Source organism: Hippopotamus amphibius, chromosome 1 (genome assembly GCF_030028045.1).
Source record: "Hippopotamus amphibius kiboko isolate mHipAmp2 chromosome 1, mHipAmp2.hap2, whole genome shotgun sequence".
NCBI classification, from domain to species: domain Eukaryota; kingdom Metazoa; phylum Chordata; class Mammalia; order Artiodactyla; family Hippopotamidae; genus Hippopotamus; species Hippopotamus amphibius.
The window spans coordinates 76,069,356-76,090,635 of NC_080186.1; the positions used below are offsets into that span (position 1 = coordinate 76,069,356).

The window sequence follows — 21,280 nt, forward strand, 5'->3', positions numbered from 1 at the left end:
TGAGCACATTTAGTCCTCACAACCATAGAAGATGGGCATACTGTTATCCCTCTTTTATAGGGAGAGAAGTTCAGTGGCTTGCCTACCGTTGCACAGGTACCAAGTGGCCAAGGTGGGCCATGTTCCCAGGCTACCTCTCTCCAGAGCCTGAACTCTTACCCATCTTCAAGGCTGGAGGCAGGATGGTGGGCTAAGGTGACCCGTCTGAAGGGCAGGAGTAGGGAAGGATTTGTGAGATGAGACCCTGGGATGCTAACCAAGAGATAGATCTTAGTCTTTTATGCTACTTAAGGAGTTTCAACATTAGACTGAGGGCAATGTAAAGACATTGAAAGTATTTTAGAAATCATCTCTCTGGCTACAGTGTGAAAAACAGGCATTAGGACATGTGTTTGCGTCATCTAGACCTGAGATGATGGTGGCCTTGCACATGGGGAGTGGCAGCGAGGAGAGAGACGGGGATAAATCTACAAGACTTGATGAGCTGAGAGAATTGACCAAATTTGGTGGTTTGGTTTCCTTTCCTGCACCACAGAAACAGAGCCGTCCAGTGGGAAGTGGGCATGCAGGTTTGAAACTCAGGAGGGGAATCTGAACTTGAGAGGTGGTTGGTGGCCCAGGAGCAGATGAGACCCCTCGGAGCAAGTGTGCTGTGTTGGAAGGGAAGAGCTACTCTACAACCCAGTGAACACCAGGATGTACTCTTTTCTATACCCTGTGGTCCTGCAGGTTCATTTGTTTACAAAACATTTGATGCCCCAGCTACTTTTCCAAATGTATAGCCTTTAAGCAGTCCAATAGGGTGCAATAGAGGTAAGTGGATGTTTTCTAACTGCAAAGGGCCTGATGTGAGGAACATTTCCCTATGACCTAATCATGTTTCATAGACAGCTTACTTCAGTTAGGAGATACTGCTTCAGAATATAGCAAGGGGTCATTCTGATGATGCTTAGAAAATGTCTTCCTACATGTGGAAAATATTTCTCCACGATGCAAATGCTTGATGTGAGGGGGGAAACGAGAGAGGTGATGTGAACTAAACTCTTAGGCTGGTTTGTGAAATAATTGTACTCATTCATTTCATAACTGCTCACACCCAGGCCTGTAGGGCATCTTAAGAAAACAGCCGGGACCAAATTTATAATTAGCTGAGTCCATTTTTGCCAGACCTAACCATGGATATGGGACAGGGTTGGTTTTGTTATTTCCTTAATTGAAAGCGTCAAGAAAATACAAGCCAGGTCAGGGAGTTTTTGATCAGGGTAGGAACGCTGGCATAAATAACCCCAGATTATATGTCTGCAGGAGGCTGGGAGGAGGCTGGTCTGCGCGGCCTCCTTCTGAGGTTACCCAAACAAACCTGGTGACTGGCAGCTCCCTATGTAACGTGGGAATGCATGTGAGCATTTTGAAATCTCTTTAACTTTTTCCCCTGGGCAAGGGCCCAGGGAAATCAAGGTTTCTCAGGGAACTGAAAAGCTTTTGACAACCATAAAATAATTCTTTATTAACTCTTAATGTAACTTGACCTTCCCCCTTTCCCCTTTATTTCCAGTTAATTGATCAATAATATAATGTAACCATCCTAGGACTGGATGGAAAGGGAGTGAGTATTTTTCAGACGGTATATGTCAAGTGGTCCCGTCAACAGCCTTGGGAAATGGGTCCCACTATTTCTGTATTGCAAAGGTGGAAACTGAGACACTTAAGGTCACTTAGCTAGGTAGACATAAAGATAAAATTGAAAAGCAGATCTGTTTGGCCACCAAACTCTTTGTACTTTCCTGGCTGACAAATACCTGCTTCCAAAAGTTTAAGAAGCATTTTGATGACTTTCTTTGTCCTCAAAGAAAGCTCATCTTTCATCATTTCAGCCCCTCCCCCCAGGGGCCATTCTTACATTAAGCAGCTGCCCTAGGTTTCTTGAGGTGCTCACACTGTTTCCTAGCTGTTTGTCCTGCCCTTTCTCCCCCCCCGCCCCCTGCAATTTTTGGCTTTATGCTAAGGACTTGCTCACCTCTCTGGCTTTCCACTTGTCTTCAGAAAACTGATTGGCAAACACTTTTCTCATGAAGGGCAGAGTGGTTTAACTCATACAGTGATAGATGCTTCTTAAGGATATGATTGGTCTCATCTTCCCAATATGGACAGGCACAGGTCTTTCTGCTTGTAATGATACTCTGCAGTCCGGGTCTGCTCCTGCAGAACCTTGGAGCACAGGTTCCTCATGTCAGAGCACAGCTCCCATAACAGGAGTCAAGTACCAAGTATACCTTTCCACACCTTCCTTCCAGTACTGTGAATGGGTTTTCCATGCAACCAGGATGTGTCTCCAAAGCCATTTGAGAAACGTGAAGCTCAGACAGCCCACAAGAGAGCAAAGCTGCTTTGTCTCGTTTAAGTGTGGAAAACCATGCATTTCAAATCTATAAATGCCCTATACTGATACTTTATAACTTTACCCCATGGAACTGGTATAACCAGCGTGCTTGTTTTATAGGGAAGATTCTCTAGGTGCCAGAGGTAGCCTTGGCCTTCCTGCCATTCTCCCAGGGAGTTCAAGTTGGATGTTTTACTTTCATTATCTCTGTGAGGTGAGGGGCGGGGAGGAGTATTGCCCACACAGTGCCCCATGAGTCATGAGACCGGTGTTTTATTACGTGCAGCGTCGTCATTAAAGCTGAACTTTGTTTCCGAGTCCATTGGAGACAGACAAGAAAGGGATTCTAGTGGCTGACTTCACAGCTTTGCTGGGTTTCTCTGCCCAGTGTTTTCCTTTTTCTGTGAGTTTTGTGCTCCAGGTTTGGATACGGGTTCATAGTGAGAGGTTCCATGTTCCTGAAACCCAGTAATTATTTTGAATTAAAGTAAGTATAAGACTTACTTTCACTTCCCTAATAAAACTTTAAAAACAGTAGCTAACCTTTCATGCTTTCTGCACTATTCTAAGAATTTTTCGTGTAGTAACTAATTTAGTGATCACGAAATCCTAGGAGGCGAGATCTGTTCCACCAGGGTAAGGAACCTGAACGTCCGTGGCGGGGTGGGGTGGGGGAGATCCCAGAGTCCAGCGAGAGGAGGCCGGAGGGCCACTTGAGCTGGCCGTTCTCCCTGTAGAGTCTATAAGAGCTATACGCCATGAAGCTCTAGAAGCTTGAGTCTGATGTTTCTAGGCGCGAAGCTTTCTGAGTCTTGGCTTCTCTGCTTCACGGACAGGAATGATAACACCTGCCCCCGGATGGCACAGGAAGTAAGGAGGTGGTGTGTAAGGGTTCGGCAGAGCATGTGGTAAAGTTCATGAACAAAAATAGAAAGGTTTGGAAAGAACGTCATTTGATGGTGAAATGGAAAGAAAAGATTGGTGGTGTGGGAGCAGTATGAGAAGTGTCCCCCCACCCACCGAAGAATGCTTCAACTTGCCTGATGTTTTATTAGCGGACCTGTGCAGAGATTTTGTTTCCTTTTGTTTTTGGTGAATTGGTTATTGACACTTAAAAATTGCCAGATGTTGTATCACCCTCTGAATTGCTGGCTTATCTTGAAAGAAGCAGCAGATCTGGTAAGACAACCTGTGCTGCCTCACGAGGGCAGGAGCTGTACACGGGCTCCCTCCGTCCCTGATCACACACCTGGCTAGCGCCAGATCCACGACGTGAACACGGGTGTCCCCGGGCTTCCAGCTCCACGCAGGGTGGGTCACATCACACTTCTGCAGTCAGTTTTTTGAAGCAGTGCTGTGTAGGTTTCAGCAGTTCTTCCCCTCAAAGCTCGGGTTAGAGAATTGCAGCCGTGCCTGTGGCCACCCGGGAGTGCTGCATGTTTCTCTCCCATAGAAAGTTGTGTTTGGTCAGAGTTGCATGGCCCTCTGCATGCATGCAGTGTGCTTGATTCAACTGTTAAGTTTCCTTTGAATTCTATTTCTGCCAACAAAGGTAGTAAAGGGTGGTGGGGTCTGTGGCGATCTGGACTGAGGTTTAAGGCCCAGCTCTGCCATTCACTAGCCATGTATTCTTGGGCAATTTACATAACTAACCTCTTCTTCATAGGATGGGTGTGAGGCCCGAACGGGACAGTGTACACATAGAGCCTTTTATTAAAAACCTACCTATTCATATTTTGCGACTAGTTTGAGGGACTTCTTTCATCACATGTTACCCAGTTTTTTTTTAAGCAATATAAAAAAGATGGTTGTCTTTTAAGGCAGTTTCAAAATAGTTCTCTCTCTCATGTTACCAACAAGAGTACAATTTCCAGCAAGTCACTTCATATCTAAGGACCTCGGTTTACTTACTAATCAAAAGGAAATATCCATGCCCACTTTATCCAGTTGTTTAATGAGGTCATTTAAACGAAAGCATGGAAGTCTTGAGGGCCTAATACAGAGTAATTTATTGTACATGAAAACAGTGTTTGAAATTTTTGTTTTTAACAGCGTATTTTATTTTATTTTTTAATAAGTTTTATTTTATTTCTTTATTTATTTTGGCTATGTTGGGTCTTCGTTACCGCGCACGGGCTTTCTCTAGTTGCAGTGAACAGGGGCTACTCTTCGTTGCAGTGCACAAGCTTCTCATTGTGGTGGCTTCTCTTGTTGCGGAGCACAGGCTCTAGGCACTTGGGCTTCAGTAGTTGTGGCATGCAGGCTCAGTAGTTTTGGCTCAAGGGCTCTAGAGCACAGGCTCAGTAGTTGTGGCACATGGGCTTAATTGCTCCACAGCATGTGGGATCTTCCTGGCCCAGAGATCAAACCTGTGTCCCCTGCATTGGCAGGTGGACTCTCAACCACTGCACCACCAGGGCAGTCCTTAACAGCATATTTTAGAACAGTTTGGGGATTCCCAACAGGTAGCAATAACTTTATTTTTTAATGTAATTTATTTATTTTATTGGCTGTGTTGGGTCTTTTTTGCTGTGCTGGGTTTTCTTTTTAGTTGCGATGACTGGGGGCTACTCTTCGTTGTGGTGTGCGGGCTCCTCATTCCCGTGGCTTCTCTTGTTGCGGAGCACGGGCTCTAGGCACGTGGGCTTCAGTAGTTGCAGCATATGGGCGCAATAGTTGTGGCTCACGGGCTCTAAAGCGCAGGCTCAGTAGTTGTGGTGCACAGGCTTAGTTGCTCCACGGCATGTGGGATCTTCCTGGAGCAGGGGTCGAACCCGTGTCCCCTGAATTGGCAGGCGGATTCTCAACCACTGTGCCTCCAGGGAAGCCCAGCAATAACTTTTAAAGCAGGGAACAGGCCAGGAGGCAAGTCTCTCTGGCTCTTTCTCTCCCTGAGGCACCTGCTCTGTACCAGGCCCACTCCTAACATTTGTGGGGCCCAGGGCAAGAGTACCTATGAAGGCATAGCTATCATATGTCTAAATATTTTAAAGTGATAAAGTCAGGCCAACAAATTGTTAAGCCAAATAAATCGTGTCATCCAATTGTAACAAATTTGCCTTCATAATGAACTGGAAGTCTGAGTTTGAATTTAGGATTCTTGGATTCCTTGGAATTCTGTGCCAAAAATGTGATGGACCAGGGATGTGTGCTTCTAGTTGTCTGTTCTTCCCATCCCTGGCTCCATTGCATACAGAGGTGTGTTTATGTGTGGACACCCCACCCTCCAAGCTCAATCTCTGTCAGTATCCTCCTACAAACAGCAGCCCTTTGACTACTTCTGAGCCCAAGGGTGCACAGGTGGTTGTATCTTTCCCTCTGGGAGGCCAGATCTGGGGACAAGGTCCCACCCCACCCCACCCCCCTCCCCCTCAGGATATGGAATTAGGCTCAGAGCTGTCTGGGTACATATTGTGGGGTCCTTATTTCCTGGACCATGTTCTAAAAATTGGGGGAGGGGTTAGGCTCTTGGTGGGCAGTTCCCCTTCACTTCAGGGTTTTCTCATTTAGAGAGAAAGAGAACAGCTGGAAAAGGACCAGACACAGTGGAACCCTTTAAAAGTGTGGGCCCAGATTCAGGGCACCTCCTGCTGTATTGTGTCTAAGGCCAGTGCTGCTCTGAACCCTGGTCCTCCAAGGAGTGCAACATGAGAACTAATAACTTCCTTTATATGTTTCAGATTTATACTGTTGAGTTCTGTGGTTCTGGAAGCGCCCTTTTGATAGAATTGAAAGTCCCAATTCCTATTCCCAATGTTAGAAATGAAAAGGAGGTACCTTGGTGCCTAATAGTCAACTCACAAATGGGAACTCTGATCAGTTCTTTCTTTGGAGCACTGAGGCTGCCAAAGCTAGCAGCAGTTGTAGTTATTCTGGCTCCTAACCAAAAGGGTATACAAACTCTGAGCATTGCTCCTGACAAGCCAGGCGTCCCACAGTTTATTACACAGATTCTTATTATTCCTCATTCTCAGCCCTGGGTCTCTGCACAGCCTAGTGTTCTCGAGTCCAGAGTCTCCTGGACTGTGTGCAGATGGGAAGATAGATGAGAATTGGGGGTCCAGTGGTTCTGTGCATAGACTTCAATCCTGCTACCCTGTTGTCAGCATCTTGCCTGTCCTGTCTTATGCAATGCCTGGTGCTTTCCAGTTCTGAGTGGCTTGGGGTCTATTGGACATGTTGGCTCACTTTTCCAGAATATCCCTTCTGTGGAGTTTCGGCTGTCCCCATCTCTGTGGCTGTCAGGATATCCTACTCCATCCATTTTTCACCTTCAAAAAAATTGTTGCAATATCTGGTCTGCTCATGTCACTACCATTTTTTTTCCCCTTGTGATTTAATATCCTTTGTTTTCCTTTACTGTTTTTATTTTTATTTTTATTTTGGTGGAGTTTCAGGAGTGAAAGGAAGAAAACATAAGCAGCCAATTCACCATGTTTGACTGAGGATTTATTATCTTTAGTTATTTTTTCATTGAAGTATAGTTGGTTTACAATATTATATTAGTTTCAGATATACAGCATAGAGATTCAGCTTTTTTTTACAGATTGTACTCTGTTAACAGTTATTATAAGATAATGACTATAAGCCCCTATGCTATACAATATATCCTTGCTGTTTTTCTGTTTTATACATAGTAGTTTGTATCTCTTAATCTCGTACCCCTTACATGCCCCTTCTCCCTTCCCTCTCCCTGCAGGTAACCACTAATTTGTTTTCTATATCTGTTTCTGTTTTGCTATATATGTTCATTTGTATTTTTTTTTAGATTCCATATAAGTGATGCCATACATTATTTGTCTTTCTCTGATATATTTCACTAAGCATAATATTCTCTAGGTCCATCCACATTGCTACAAATGGCAGCATTTCATTCTTTTTTATGGCTGAGTAATAGTCCATTGTGTGTGTTTGTGTGTGTGTGTGTGTGTGTGTGCGCGCATACATACACACCACATCTTCTTTATCCATTTGTCTGTTGATGGACACTTGGGTTGCTTCCATATCTTGGATATTGAAAATAGTGCTGCTGTAAACATTAGGGTGCATATATCTTTTCGAATTAGTGTTTTTATTTTTTTTGGATATATACCCAGGAGTGGAACTGCTGGATCATACAGTAGTTCTATTTTTAGTTTTTTGAGGAACCTCCATACTGTTTTCCATAGTGGTTCTACCAGTTTACATTCCTACAAACAGTGTACAGGGTTCTTTTTTCTCTACATCCTCACCAATATTTGTTATTTGTAGACTTTCTGATGATAACCATTCTGACAGGTGTGAGGGAATATCTCATTGTGCTTTACCTTGCATTTCTCTAATATTAGAAATGTGAGCATCTTTTCATGTGCCTGTTGGCCATCTATATATCTTCTTTGGAAAAATGTCTGTTCAGGTCTTCTGCCCATTTTTTGATTGGGTTTGCTTTTTTGATATTGACTTGTATGAGCTATTTGTATGTTTTGGATTTTAACCTCTTGTCAGTTGCATCATTTGCAAATATTTGCTCCCATTCTCTAGGTTGTCTTTTTGTTTTGTCATTGCTTTCCTTTGCTGTGCAAAAGCTTTTAAGTTTAATTAGGTCCCCTTTGTTTACTTTTGCTTTTATTTCTTTTGCCTTAGGAGACAGATCAAAAAACATATTGCTGCAATTTATGTCAATTCTGCCTATGTCCTCTTCTTTATGGTGTCATGTCCTACATTTAGATCTTTAATCCATTTTGATTTTATTTTTGTATGTAGTGTGAGGAAATCTTGTAATTTCATTCTTTTACATGTATAGCTGTCCAGTTTCCCCAGCATTACTTATTGAAGTGACTGTCTTTTCTCCATTGTGCATTCTTGCTTCCTTTGTCATGGATTAACTGACCATAGGTGCATGGGTTTATTTCTGGGCTCAGTAGTCTGTTCCATTGATCTATGTCTCTGGCTTTGTGCCCATACCACACTGTTTTGATTACTGTATCTTTGTAGTATAGTCTGAAATCTGGGAAGGTGATACCTCCAGCTTTATTCTTTTTTCTCAAGATTGCTTTGGCAATTCTGGGTCTTTTGTGTTTCCGTATAAATTTTAGGATTATTTGTTTTAGTCTTGTAAAAAAGGTCATGGGTATTTTCATAGGGACTGCGTTAAATCTGTAGATAACTTTGGGTACCATGGCCATTTTAACAATATTAATTATTCTGATACAAGAGCATGGGAGATCTTTTCATTTCTTTGTATCAGCTTCAGTTTCCTTCATCAGTATTTTATAGTTTGTAGAGTATAGGTCTTTCACCTTCTTGATTAAGTTTATTCCTAGGTATTTTATTCTTTTTGATGTGATTTTAAATGGGGTTTTTTTTTTTTACTCTCTCTTTCTGATAGTTCATGATTAGTGACTGAGGATTTAAATGGTACTAATAAAGGAGTGGGTGCTGATGTTCACTGAGGGTTTTGTCTGTATCAGAATGGCCTTAAATCCCTTCTTTCCTGCATTCTTTTCTTCTCTTCCTAGATTTCCTCTGAGAACCAGGGATTCATCACACCATCAAATTGTCTTCAAGCCACACTGGGTCAGTAGATAGAAAAGCCCTAATTTTCCAGACAGCAGCCATTTTTATCTGTTTCCTTTGTGACCTGGTGTTGAGGTTCCAGAGCCTAGAACTGAGCCCAGTCTTATAACCCCAGTGGGAGCTGGCTTACCACGGTCATTTTGGAAATGTAGTTGTTCTTTTTCTCCCCCATTAAGATTCCTCTGTTCTTGAACTTGCTCAACAGAGTATAAAACAGACAAAATGGATAGATCCAATTTTTATTACTCTAATCTCCTGAATAAGTTCTGTGGTGAGTTAAACCCATTCATGGTCCTTATTGATATGAAAATATATGTGAATGTTCATTTGAACAACTGTGAACTTATTTTTATATTCCTGTCTGTATATAGGTCTTTAATTTGGAGAAAACCTTTACCTCTTATATTAACTTTGTCCACACTCTGAAGAAGGGGTTTTGAGAAGCAGCAGAGCCTATATTTAAGAGCTGCTTGGGGGAATTTTAAAAAGGAGGCTTTCAGACTGGAGTGTGTCCTGAAGAAGGTACCCAAGGTACTTAAATAATGTTTCTGAGGGGTGGCTGAAAAACTTGGTCATTTTTATCAGGGAGGAGAGGAAACACAGGCATATGAGCTGTAGGTTTCAAGTTCCTAAGGCACTTTTATGGAAAAAGGTCCTCATCTGCTGTGGGACGCCTATGGGCAGACCTAGGACCGGTGGTGCAAGTTAAGGAGGATGAGTGCTGACTGTGAGTCAGAATCTGACCATTTGAACTGCCTCAGAGAGAGTGAGACCCTGTCTTTAGAGGAATTTAAGTGGACACACTGACTCCTTGGCAGAGCAGTTGGTTATGGGAAGGGACCCAGCTTAGACATTCATCCTATGACTTTTAAGTGAGAGTCAGGTTTGGTGTTTGACAGGAACTGATACATCTCTTTTGTCTTGTTGGTTTCCGTGATAGAGCCTATAAGATTTTTAAACTGTTTCCAAAGTTTCTTCCCAGAAGCCATTTCTGAATTGAGCATCCTTTCTCTTGCAGGAGAAAATGCAGAAGTTTCAATGGACGTTTCCCTGGCTTACCGTGATGATATGTTTGCTGAATGGACTGAAATGGCCCACGAGAGAGTGCCCCGGAAACTCAAATGTACCTTCACCTCCCCCAAGGTAGGGTACCTTGGTGTCTCAGTTGATGGGGTTTTTATTTGGTTTCCAGGTATGTGGGAACATTTGCTCAGACACTTTCCTTGTTCCTAAGCATGCATGACCCACACAGGTTAGTAGTCACCGTTCTTTGTCCTAGAAGAGGGCAATGTAGATATTTCATGTCCCTGCAAAGGAAGAAAGAACAGAAGAAGGAATGTCTGGTTGAAGTGATTTAGTTGTTTCTCTGAAATACCTCCATAAAAATAAATTCTTGGTTCTTTGGTTATTAACAAAAAGTGTATGAAGATCGTTGCTAAGTTAATTTTAGATGTGCAAATCTGTTCATGTTGGATCAATGCATGTGTCTGCTTTTCTGTTTCTTAGGCACCTCTGTTGCCAAAGTCAGTGTGCCGATGTGAAGACTAACAATCCCAGGGAACAAACACCATAGACAAAAAGAGGACCCGAGGGAGAAATCTAGTTTCCTTTGAGACCTCTCAGTTCTCTTACGTATTTTTTAGGACTCTCCCTTCTTTGGTTCTTCCAGGAAGACTCATTTTAACCACCAAGGGGAGGGAAGTCACTATACTGCATAGAGAGTAGGGAGACACTTTTTCTTGGACAAAGGCCTTAGATTTTTCAGGAATTAAAATATGGACTCAGTGACCCTCAGAGGATAGTAGTATTTGATTGCATAAGGACTGATTCAGAATTAGTAGGGGACCCTTTTCAGATGCCAAGTGCTGCCCTCACACGTCTCCCCAGGATTCTGTTCCCCTCCCTGAAAGTCTCTGTGAAGTTGAAATGGAGCCGTAGTTACTGTTACTCATGGTTACTCACATTCCTCAAGCGTGTTGACAAGGAGCACCACCAGCTGGGTGATCTGTGGTGTTCCTTCACACACAGAAACAGTCTTGTTTTCTTTGCATGAAGTGCATGAAAGGGCAGACTGCACTGAAAGCACATTCTTGATTATGTCATTTGTCACTTGACATCTTCAGGTCAGTTGCTTCTGAAGGATTTGGGGGTACTTTGTAGTACCCACTCTGTTGGTTGATTTAGTTCCTCTTCTCCTAACATTGGCCTTTCCTAGCTTCACTTTTGCCTATAACTACAAAATGGGGGTTCCCTGTGGAATGGTAAGAATGGCAGGTTGAAGCCTCCGAGTACCATGCCCCTGCCCTGTCCGTACGACTCTGAAGAGGAGTACGATGGGGCCGGGCAGATTCATTAACATTAGTTAAAGGCCTGGATTTGGAGCAAAACATACTTGGCTTCAATTCCAGGCTATTTCGCTTACTGACTGCATGACCTCAGGCAAGCTCCCTTTATCTGTCCAAGCTTCAGTTTTTCCTTTGCAAAATGGGATAATAATACCTGCTCTGGGAATCTTTATAAGGACCAGATGAGACAATGAACCTTATCACTTAAAGTCTAGTCTGGGACATGTTTCACCAGATGGGCCACCAGAACAAAAGGTATAAATTAAAACTATCATGGACAAACCATGCACCCTACACATAAGCATTTTTTGGGGTACCTGCTGTTTGTTAAGTCTCCCTCCTCAGGTTCCCTAGACTAGAGCTCCGGAAAGTGTGGTCTGAGGACTAACAGCATCAGCATCACCTGGTAGCTTGTAGGAAATGCAGATTCCCAGGTCACACCCCAAACTTGTGAATCACAATCTCAGTGTGTAGGACCAAGAAATCTGTGTTTTAACAGGATTTCAATTCCTTCTCTTAAGCCTCATAAAGTTTGAAAGTCACTTCAGTAGACCCTTTGCTGAATGATCAAAAAGCCATCCGGAATTGTTTGGGATAGGCCCTTGGGGGCAATCTATAGGTAAAAATGAATGATAGAGAGAAATTGGAGGTAGCAGGAGGGAGATATGTAGTATTTCTAGATCTTTGTATGCAGTGGAGGAAATTAATTAAAATCTTGCTAGCTGTCGCTGCAAGTTGATCACATCATTCAGAGGTAAGACTGGTTGAATGTCTAGGCTAAAGGATATAAAGCTTTTGGATATGAAATTTCATCCTCAGAAAAGGGAAAAGTCATTTCTCGCCTTACTTATACACTTAGAGGGCACTGAGAAGCAGAGTCAGGGGGAGGTCATTAAGAAGCTTGCAACTGCTTCTTAATGACAGTTGCTTAATTATCTTTAGGATGTGTTGATCCCTTTCAAGAAAGATATTAAACCTTGAAAAGTGTGAAGGAAATGAATCATCAAATCTATGCTTTTTGATTGCAGTGAAATTTAGACTTGAGTCTGAAGATTAAATGAGAAATTGCTTTAAAGCTTTTTAGTCCCTGGTGGATTGTGAAGTTAAAAAAAAAAAAAGTCAAGTTGCCACCTGCTGTAATTTGTCCTAATTAGCCAGACTCATGCTGGATTTGGGGGAGGGCTGAGGAGGATGGGGGAAAGGAAAAGGAGGGAGGAAGAGAGAGAGAGAGGAGGAAATCTTTCTTCCTAAATGCCCTAAATACTGGCAGAGTCAGAACCTCGGTACCTAAGGAAAAGTCCCCAGCAGGATACAGTGAATTTGTCTCTGATACAGAGAGGCCAGGCCAGGATCCCAGAACACTGTGTGTCTCTCTAATCTGTGTAGGGACAGGGAAGTGGAGGACACACAGAGACTCACAGTGGGGCATTGGAAGGAACCCCGGAGATCACATAATTAAACCTCCTTGCTTAGGAAGAAAGTGAGGCCAAATGAGGTGGATGACCTTCCCCAGGTACCCAGCAAGGGATGAGGTCTGGACTAGAATTTAAGCCTCCTGGCCTGAAGTTCAGTGCCCCCTTATCACAGCACAATGCCTGCCTTCAGGTGTGTCTGAGGCAACAGCGTTCTTTTCTGCTGCACTCACATGTCTCCTTCCCATCAGAGCTGGAGGCTGGGCTTGGAAGACCCACATCCTCAACCCAGTTCTGCCATGATTTTTGGAACCTTGGATGAGACACATAATGAAGGCAGTGGAATTAGACTAAATAAGTTTTGTTTCCTTCAAACTCTCAATTTCTATATATAAGACCCTGACTGGAAACACATCAGGAAACCCACCTCTTGCTGTTACCACAGCAAGTAATCAGCCTTCTCAGTGCAGCTTCATCTGAGGCTGAATTAGAGCCTGTATTGTATTTTCAGTAGTTGTGCAGAGTCCTAGTATTAGCCTTGATTTGTACTCATAAGTATAAGAGAAAGGAGAGAGGGGAGAGGAAGACAGATCTATATAGGAAGACTTATCCATCCTGTAGCACAGGTTTGGAAAAGGAGGGTTCTTTCTACAGAAGAATTTTAAAAATCTCACATGCCATGTCTGATCAACTGTTAGTTCTGATAAGAGCCCCTTAGACCTTAGAGGATGAAAAATTATCATGATTGATTAGTAATGTCTGCCAGGAGCAGGAGAGGAAAGAATAGAAGTGCATAAGCCAGATATTTGTCTGCTCAACCTCTACTTTTGTCATGTGTGCCTTCTGTTCCTATACAAAAGTCTGTTTATTGCACTCTAAGCTCTGACTGTCCAGTAAAGACACTGTCCTCCCCACCAGCCCTCCCCCAATCACAGAAGGAACAGACTCCTTGTTATCTTCCTTTTGATTTCTCCACTGGACTTTTTTACTCTGAAGATTTACAGAAAGTTTTGGAGACCCTGAGAATTCAGGCTCAGAAACACCAAATTCAGTCCCGCCATCACTTCATCAGGAGGTACCAAGCAAACATCAAAGCTGGCATATGAACCCAGCAGTGAGGACAGACATTCATCTGCTTTATCAGGGAAGAGTCCTCGGTTTCTGAAGCTCCTGCCTCTACATACCCATCCTTACCTGCTTCCCCCACCCCTCAACTGGGACACATAGGGATGTGTCCTGCAAAGGTAGAGCAGAATTTAGTTTTCAAAAGCAAGCTGTACTACTTGCCAGTCTCCCACTGCCGTGTCCTGGTCAGTACCTCTTAAACTGCTTGGCAGGAAGTCCAAGAGGCTTTCCTAGCAACTGGGCAAAATTTTTGTTTATTTAATTTCTGCTCCCTCTGCTTTCATGTCTCTTGGGCAGTTAGAAAGCTTTAGAGGCAGAAAATTGCAGGTGGTCATCTCCAGCAAACTAATCTCATTATTCTCTTTCATCTCTTTGTGTCTTCCCCAAATTCCAAGGGTTCCTTGGGGTTGCTGCTGCCTTTTTTTTTTTTTTTTTTTTTTGTCAAATCAATAAAGAGTAGATATTTTCAGCTTCTTGTAGCTTCTCCTGCAGGCCCAAACCATATAAATAAGTAGTCATCATCCAACATAGTGATGAACTTTCCTCCTGAACATTTAAGGAGTTGACTGTTCCACAGAGCCTTGGTCCATCAGAGAGCCATAGGTCTCTGATGGACCTATGGTTCTCTGATCCTTCAGAGAGCCACAGGTCTCTGATGACATGCTGCAAATAAAAACGTCCTTGTAGCTCTGGTAGACCAGGTTAGTCTGATGTGAGGCTCTAACGAGGATTGAAGAGCTGAGAAATGTGTTGAAATAGAAGACATTTCTGCTCGTAATATAAAATTTCTGGTTCTATCTCAAACGTGGCTGGTCTTTATTTGGGGAGGGGGCAGCTTGTAGACACCATGCATCCAGTGTATCCTATTATCTGTACCTCTGAGGTATACCTTTAAGCGTTAGCTTTTTAGAATTGGTGATGTGAGGCAAAGGTGAGATAATTCAGACATAGCCTATTAGAAATAGTGACCATGCCTCAAACCCTCCACTCTTCTTCCAGACCGCAGAACACGAGGGCCGTTACTATGAATGTGATGTCCTTCCTTTCATGGAAATTGGGTCTGTAGCTCATAAGTATTATCTTCTAAACATCCGGCTGCCTGTGAATGAGAAGAAGAAAATCAACGTTGGGATTGGTGAGATAAAGGATATCCGGCTGGTGGTAAGTGCATCTGATTGATCAGGCAGCCTGTGACGTCAGAGCACTGGCTGCGAACACTGGTTGTGAGCATGTGTATTGGAAGGGAGCTCCATCTCACCCTTGGCATCTCCATGTCTCAACCATTTCATCAAGAAGTAAGAAGAATAACAAACCCATGATGGCTGAAATCATAAATTGTGTGAGAGATTACAGAAATGGAAAATAATGCAGTTATTGTGTCCATTTAAGATTTTATGATGATGATCAGAATTACATAGTGAGTAACACCAAGACAAAAGCAATACTAGTTTTACATGTTTCACCTGGCAAGCACAAATGTCAGAGGGAGCAGTCATGGTTTAGATTCTTTCCATTTTCTCTCTTTAGTAGGGAAAAAGTGGACTGTGCAGCGTGACTTTTTAAGTCTAATTTGTTTTCTTAATTTAAAAAACAAATACATATTTACTGTAGAAAATTAGAAGCACAAATAAACACATAGTGGAACATAAATTTACCTGCAGTATCCTGCCATCTAGAGAAATAACCACTTTGAGGTTATGCTGTATCTCCTCAATTTTTTTCTATGTGTATATACATGTATAATCTTTCCCTTACAAAAAAAAAAGGGGGCTCATACTCAACTGACTCTTTCCCTGCTTTTTTAAATTTAATGGTATATTGTGACTATAATATACCTCGTAGTACTGCTTAGCGTTCCACAGTTTGGATTTATCTTGATGCATTTTACCAATGCCAACATTTTGGGCATCTGAGCTCCAATTTTTCAGTGAAAACCTTACAGAACAATCTTTGATCATGTTCTTAATCATTCGCTTAGGAGAGAGTGAGTCTATCTTTATGCCTTTTGATTTATGTTTCTACAATTCCTGAGGAGGGGTCCGGGGAGGTAGTATGAGGACAGTACATGCTGTGAATGTTACAAATCCTGATCTTGAAAGTTCAGCAAAAAAGATCTCCACTTACCTTTCCCCAGAATGCATCTGCTGGTAGAAAATAATGCTAAGATATATTGACCTTCAAAATTATGATTGGTCTCTATTTAGGGAATTCACCAGAATGGAGGCTTCACCAAGGTGTGGTTTGCCATGAAGACCTTCCTCACACCCAGCATCTTCATCATCATGGTGTGGTACTGGAGGAGGATCACCATGATGTCTCGACCCCCAGTGCTTCTGGAAAAGTAAGAGCTGATTCTGGAGCACTCTTAAGGAACACGGGCATCCTGTGATTTGCCTGCCCTGGATCTGGTTTTGCTGGGGGTCCAGTTCACGTGGTCAGTGTGTTTTTTGGGCTGGTAATTTGACTGTGAATCAGCCTGGACTCCTTTTTCTCCTTCAGCTTTCACATGCAAATTATTATTAAATCCTAGAGGTTCCACTGCTCTCATACTTCCAGCTCTCTGTTCTGCCTTTGCTCTTCATTCCCATGTTCTATATCAGATACTTCTCTCTGTTTCAGTGGACAAACTGCCTTGCTGCTAACTAATCCCAACCCCTCTCACCTCCAGAAGGATGATGTTCCTGTGGACATAGTCCCTTTCTCTCCCACATTATTGACTTTTTCCTTTCTGCTGGATTATTCCCATTAATATACAAATACACGGCCATCTCCCATTTTTAGGCAGAACTCTTTGTACTTCCCCCTGAAGTCACCACACCATTTTTCTGCTCCTCTTTACAACAAAACTCCTCAAAAATCTTGGCTATAGATCTTCTCCTGCTTTTTCTTGAGCCCCTTCCACCCCTTATTAAAATTGCTCGACAGGATCACCAGTGACCTCCACATTCCAAATCCAAAGCTCACCTCTCAGTCCTCGCTGTTCTTGATTCAGCATTTGGCATCATTGTTCACTCCCTTTTTCTTCTTAGAGCCTCCTCCACACTCTCGTGGTTATTCTCCTCCGTTGCTGACCATCACTCAGTCTCCATGGCTGTTTCCAACGATCTTTCCAACCTCTTAAACTTTGGAGCCGGGGCTCCTGGTCTTTGGACGTCTTCTCTTTCTAAGGTATGCTGCTTTCCCCGGGTGAACTCATCTAGTCTTGTGGTCTTAAAAGTCATCTACACTCTGATGACTCTTCATTTACGTGGTCAACCTCAGCTTCTCCCAAATTTTTAGAGCCAAATATTCTACCCATTTACTTAACATCTTCACTTACACAGAAATATAACACATAGAAAGAAGAACATTTGTTTTCCTCCCGCTTCAAATTTGCTCCTCTTCGGGGCACCTTCATTTTAGGAAATGGCAACTCTGTCCTTTCAGCTGCTCAGGAGCAGCGGAGCAGACATGTAAGAGGTATCCTTTACTTCTCTTTTTTTCACACCCTTCTTCCAACACACTAGGGAATCTCACCATGTCCATTCCTACCACCCTAATCTAACTCACCATGATTTCTCATTTCTCACCTGGATTACAGGAAATAGCCTCTTAACTGCTCCTCTTGTTTCCATCATTTTCCTTCCTGCAATCTATTCACATAGCAGGCAGACTGTTCCCTTTTAAGTAGAAATTGGATCACATCCCTGCTCTGCTCAGATCTCTCTATTGGCTTTTCATTTCCTTTGCCCTGTCCTGTAAACCCTTGATGATCCCTTCTCTTTACCGTCTCTAATTTTATCTCCTATTTCCTCCACCACCTGCCATCCACCTTGATGGTGCTCAGACATGCCCAGCATGTGCTCACCTTAGGGCCTTTGCACTTGCTATTCGCTTCATCTGAAATGCTCCTTCCCAGGTATCTTTGTGGCTCAATGCCTCATTTCCTTCAGGCGCTGATATAATTTGTCTTAGAGGGTTTTTCCTGTCTACCTTATATAAATTGCATGCCATCGCTCTCCATTCTCCTACCTTGCTTTATTATACTTCTTCCTAATACTCATTCTCTATTTATTTATTATCATTCCTCCCATACCCCTTCCCTCACCCCATCTGAATACAAACATTGTTAGAGCAGAATTCTTGCCGACTTTGTTTACTGCTATATCCCCAGCATCTAGAGTAGTGACTGGCACATTGTAGGAGCTCAGTAAATATGAATGTGTTGAATGAATGAATGAATGAATGAATGAAACGATGTCACTCCATTCATTGTTTAACCTTCTTATTGGATCCTCCATCTTTTCAAGAAAATTTTCAAATTCTCTAACAAGGTATGCGAGTTTCTTCACCAGCTTGGCCTTTTTTATTTCTCTGGTATCACGTCCTGTCATTTCCTGATATGTGCCACATACACATCCCCAAATGTTTCAGGCTGTTCCTGAATGCTCCAGCCTGGCTGGAGCCTTCTGCGCCTCCAGCCAGGCTCTTCCTTCTGCCCTTCCACCTCCCTCATCTTGACTCACAACTCAGCTCAACTTCTGTCTCTATCAAAGTGAGAAGTCTTGGTAGCAAGCTGTGCACTCTTCTGACATGTTGCTTATCACACTTGGGCTCAGTCACTGAATATACCTCTGTGAAGGAAAGAACTGGTCCTATCCCTTTAGGTGTGTGTGGCCCTAACAAAATGCATGGTATGTGATTTGTGCTTAATAAACATATCGTGGGTATGAATGGAAGTATGAATAAATCAGTAAGAAAATGAATGATATTTTGGTAGAGAAGTGACCATTAACAGGAGAAAAGCAAAATAAAAATGAAACAAGCAGCTAAAATAATTTGTATTTCACATTGTCTGGAGTCATGAATTATTGAAACAAATATGCTTGTGTAACTCATAGTTGCTGAGGATATTACAATAATGAATATTCTTAATGATCAGGTTAATGATAACCTGAATAGGTAAGAGAGAATAACGATATTCGATGAGGTCTGTTTAAGAAGGCAAGGGAAGGTGAAAACATTATAGGAAGTCCTTGATCTGAGGTGGCACCAAGATAAAGTTCAGAGCATTCAGGAGGTTAGGTTCAATTACTGTGTAGAAAGAGCAGTCACAAAGAAACGCTCCTTCATTTTGCAGTGGTGCCAATGAAAGAAGACATTTAGTGTCTCCGTGTGAAAACTCATTATGAGAGCAAAGAAACTGATCCCATGCCTTTAGTCTCAATATGTAACATCTCAATTCCCAAAACTGGGTTTTGATTTTTAAATCAAGAATGTTTTGCCTACCAAGTGAATAAAGTAGTTTTCCTGATATTTTCTCACCATCAGAGTCATCTTTGCCCTTGGGATTTCTATGACCTTTATCAATATCCCAGTGGAATGGTTTTCCATTGGGTTTGACTGGACCTGGATGCTCTTGTTTGGCGATATCCGACAGGGCATCTTCTATGCAATGCTTCTCTCCTTCTGGATCATCTTCTGTGGCGAGCACATGATGGTAAGAGCACCCTGGGGAAGAAGCAGGGGGTGAGGCAGAATAAACTAGTAGTTACAGGAGTAGTGAGCTCGGGAGCCCTGGAGGCAGACTCGTGGTTCAGCTTCCTGCGTCACCATTTATAAACTAGCTGGCAATTGCTCTGAATCTCAGGTTCCTGATTTGTAAAATGGGTTTTAAAGGCTAATGTGTAGGTTTTTTGTGAGGTTTAAGTGAGATAGTGTGGATAAGTATTTAGCAGAAAGCAAATACACAAACATTAATGATTATCACTATCTCTTGTCCTTTGGCTTCAGCTTTGCTTGTCCTCAGGACCAAGGTAACCACCAGAGAAGGTGGGCCAGGCTCTTTCCAGCTGGCAGTTTGTCCAGGTGGCCTAGTAACCCCTATTACCCTGAAATGCTGACCTCCCTGGTCTCAGTTTGCACAGACACCAAATCATATTTCAAGGACTGAAGATACCACGGATAAAAATAAGAATGGTGCAGTCATCACGTTGCGGCTAGACTGATGTGCCAGCTGGAGCTTGGTCCTTGTGTTGGGCCCACGGGCCTCATAGTAGAGCGGACTGTTTTTAAATTCCATTATGGTTTGATCATTGCTTCTGAAGTTTTGCAGCCCTTCCAGGAGAGCAGTGAGAGGAGAGAGAGGCTTTTCCTTACGGCTGGGGTGGGCGTGAGGGGTCGTCCAGCAGCTGCACTGACTGTGAGTCCTCTGCAGCAGGGATGGGAGTGGAGGGGGCTTAGGTGCCGCAGCAGGACAGCCAGTCCGGGTGGATTGCCCAGCCTGGCTGCTACGACATATCTTTGACCTTTCCCTGTTTCCTCCCTACAGTCCTTTATTTTCTGTCTCTTAGCATCTTTGTATATCTATCTAGAGGAACCATTCTTCTTTTTAATGAAGATAGAATTTATATCTATTTTCCCTAACCAGAAGTGATCTCTTTACATTTAACCTATTTTAATGCTTCTGAGTCTTTATTTTGTCCTCTGGGAACTACCCCACCTTAAAAAACACAAGTGATAAATCACATAGGAATTTAATTGTGAATGAGTCGTTTTGTGGATCACAGAACTTCTACTACCTAAGGTACGCAAGGGAGCAAAATTTGCCACCCAAAGCCAAAGTGTCTCTTTGGCCTGTGAATTATATCTAGGTGAAACAATCAAGGTTCAAAAGACTCAGGAAGAAACTTTGACGGTCCCCCTAACTGCCTAAAGGAATTTCAGTAGAGGGCCTGTTCCCTAAATCGAGCTATCACCGGCGATACAAGAATATGGGCTTGGGTGTGGTAGGGGAAGGCTCTAGGCTGGGCCTTAAAAATCAGCTTACTCTGCCTCATTGTGTCTGCAGAGCCCAGCAAATATTTATTTACCAAACGTTTGCTTTCCATCTCCATGTGAATTGCCTTCCTCCCCTTTGAAGTCCCAAACCACTCCCCCCAACATCCTCTTTTGTCTTTAGCGGAAGATGGTATTTAAGAGGTCAGGGTCAGTGTGGCCTGGTGATTTAGGTCAAGGTATTTATAAAAGCAAAGCAAAGTGTGGATCTGTTATTTGGATAATTTCTGGAAGATGTTAAGAAAGAGTTGGTAAGGCTCTATGATGTAATTTTTTTAAAGAACTTTTATTGAGATACAGTTAACATACAATAAACTGCATATATTTAGAGTGTACTATTTGGTATATGATGTAATTTTTTTAAAAAACAAAACTGTGTTCAATTTAGAGAAATTTTTTCCATTTGTGAACGCTATGTTTTTTATCTACATCATGAAGGAATTATAAAATGGGTGTACTTTTCTCTAAATAAATTTTCCACCCATTTATCGCTATGAAGAGAAAAAAAAGAGGTGAGGGTTTTGGACATTTTGGCAAGTTACTCACTTTTTCCGGGACTCTCCAGTGTATACATACATGTTATTAAATTTTCGCCTTGTTAATCTGTCTCGTGTCACTTTAATTCTTAGACCAGCCTGAAGACCCTA

At 42.6% G+C, this 21,280-nt stretch overlaps 1 protein-coding gene across 4 annotated transcripts in view; it reads left to right on the top strand.

The window, feature by feature from the left end:
* WLS (Wnt ligand secretion mediator) overlaps positions 1–21,280 on the top strand; it is a 97,926-nt gene that overhangs the window by 54,639 nt on the left and 22,007 nt on the right. For all 4 annotated transcript variants that reach the window (XR_009050062.1, XM_057716724.1, XM_057716714.1 and 1 more), the window contains exons 3-6: positions 9,954–10,078; positions 14,817–14,978; positions 16,022–16,158; positions 19,128–19,296. Coding sequence is in view for 3 of the 4 variants with exons in the window: in XM_057716724.1 (XP_057572707.1) it covers positions 9,954–10,078; positions 14,817–14,978; positions 16,022–16,158; positions 19,128–19,296 (593 nt within the window). In the remaining variant the exon portion in view is untranslated. The remainder of the gene's footprint in view (positions 1–9,953; positions 10,079–14,816; positions 14,979–16,021; positions 16,159–19,127; positions 19,297–21,280) is intronic.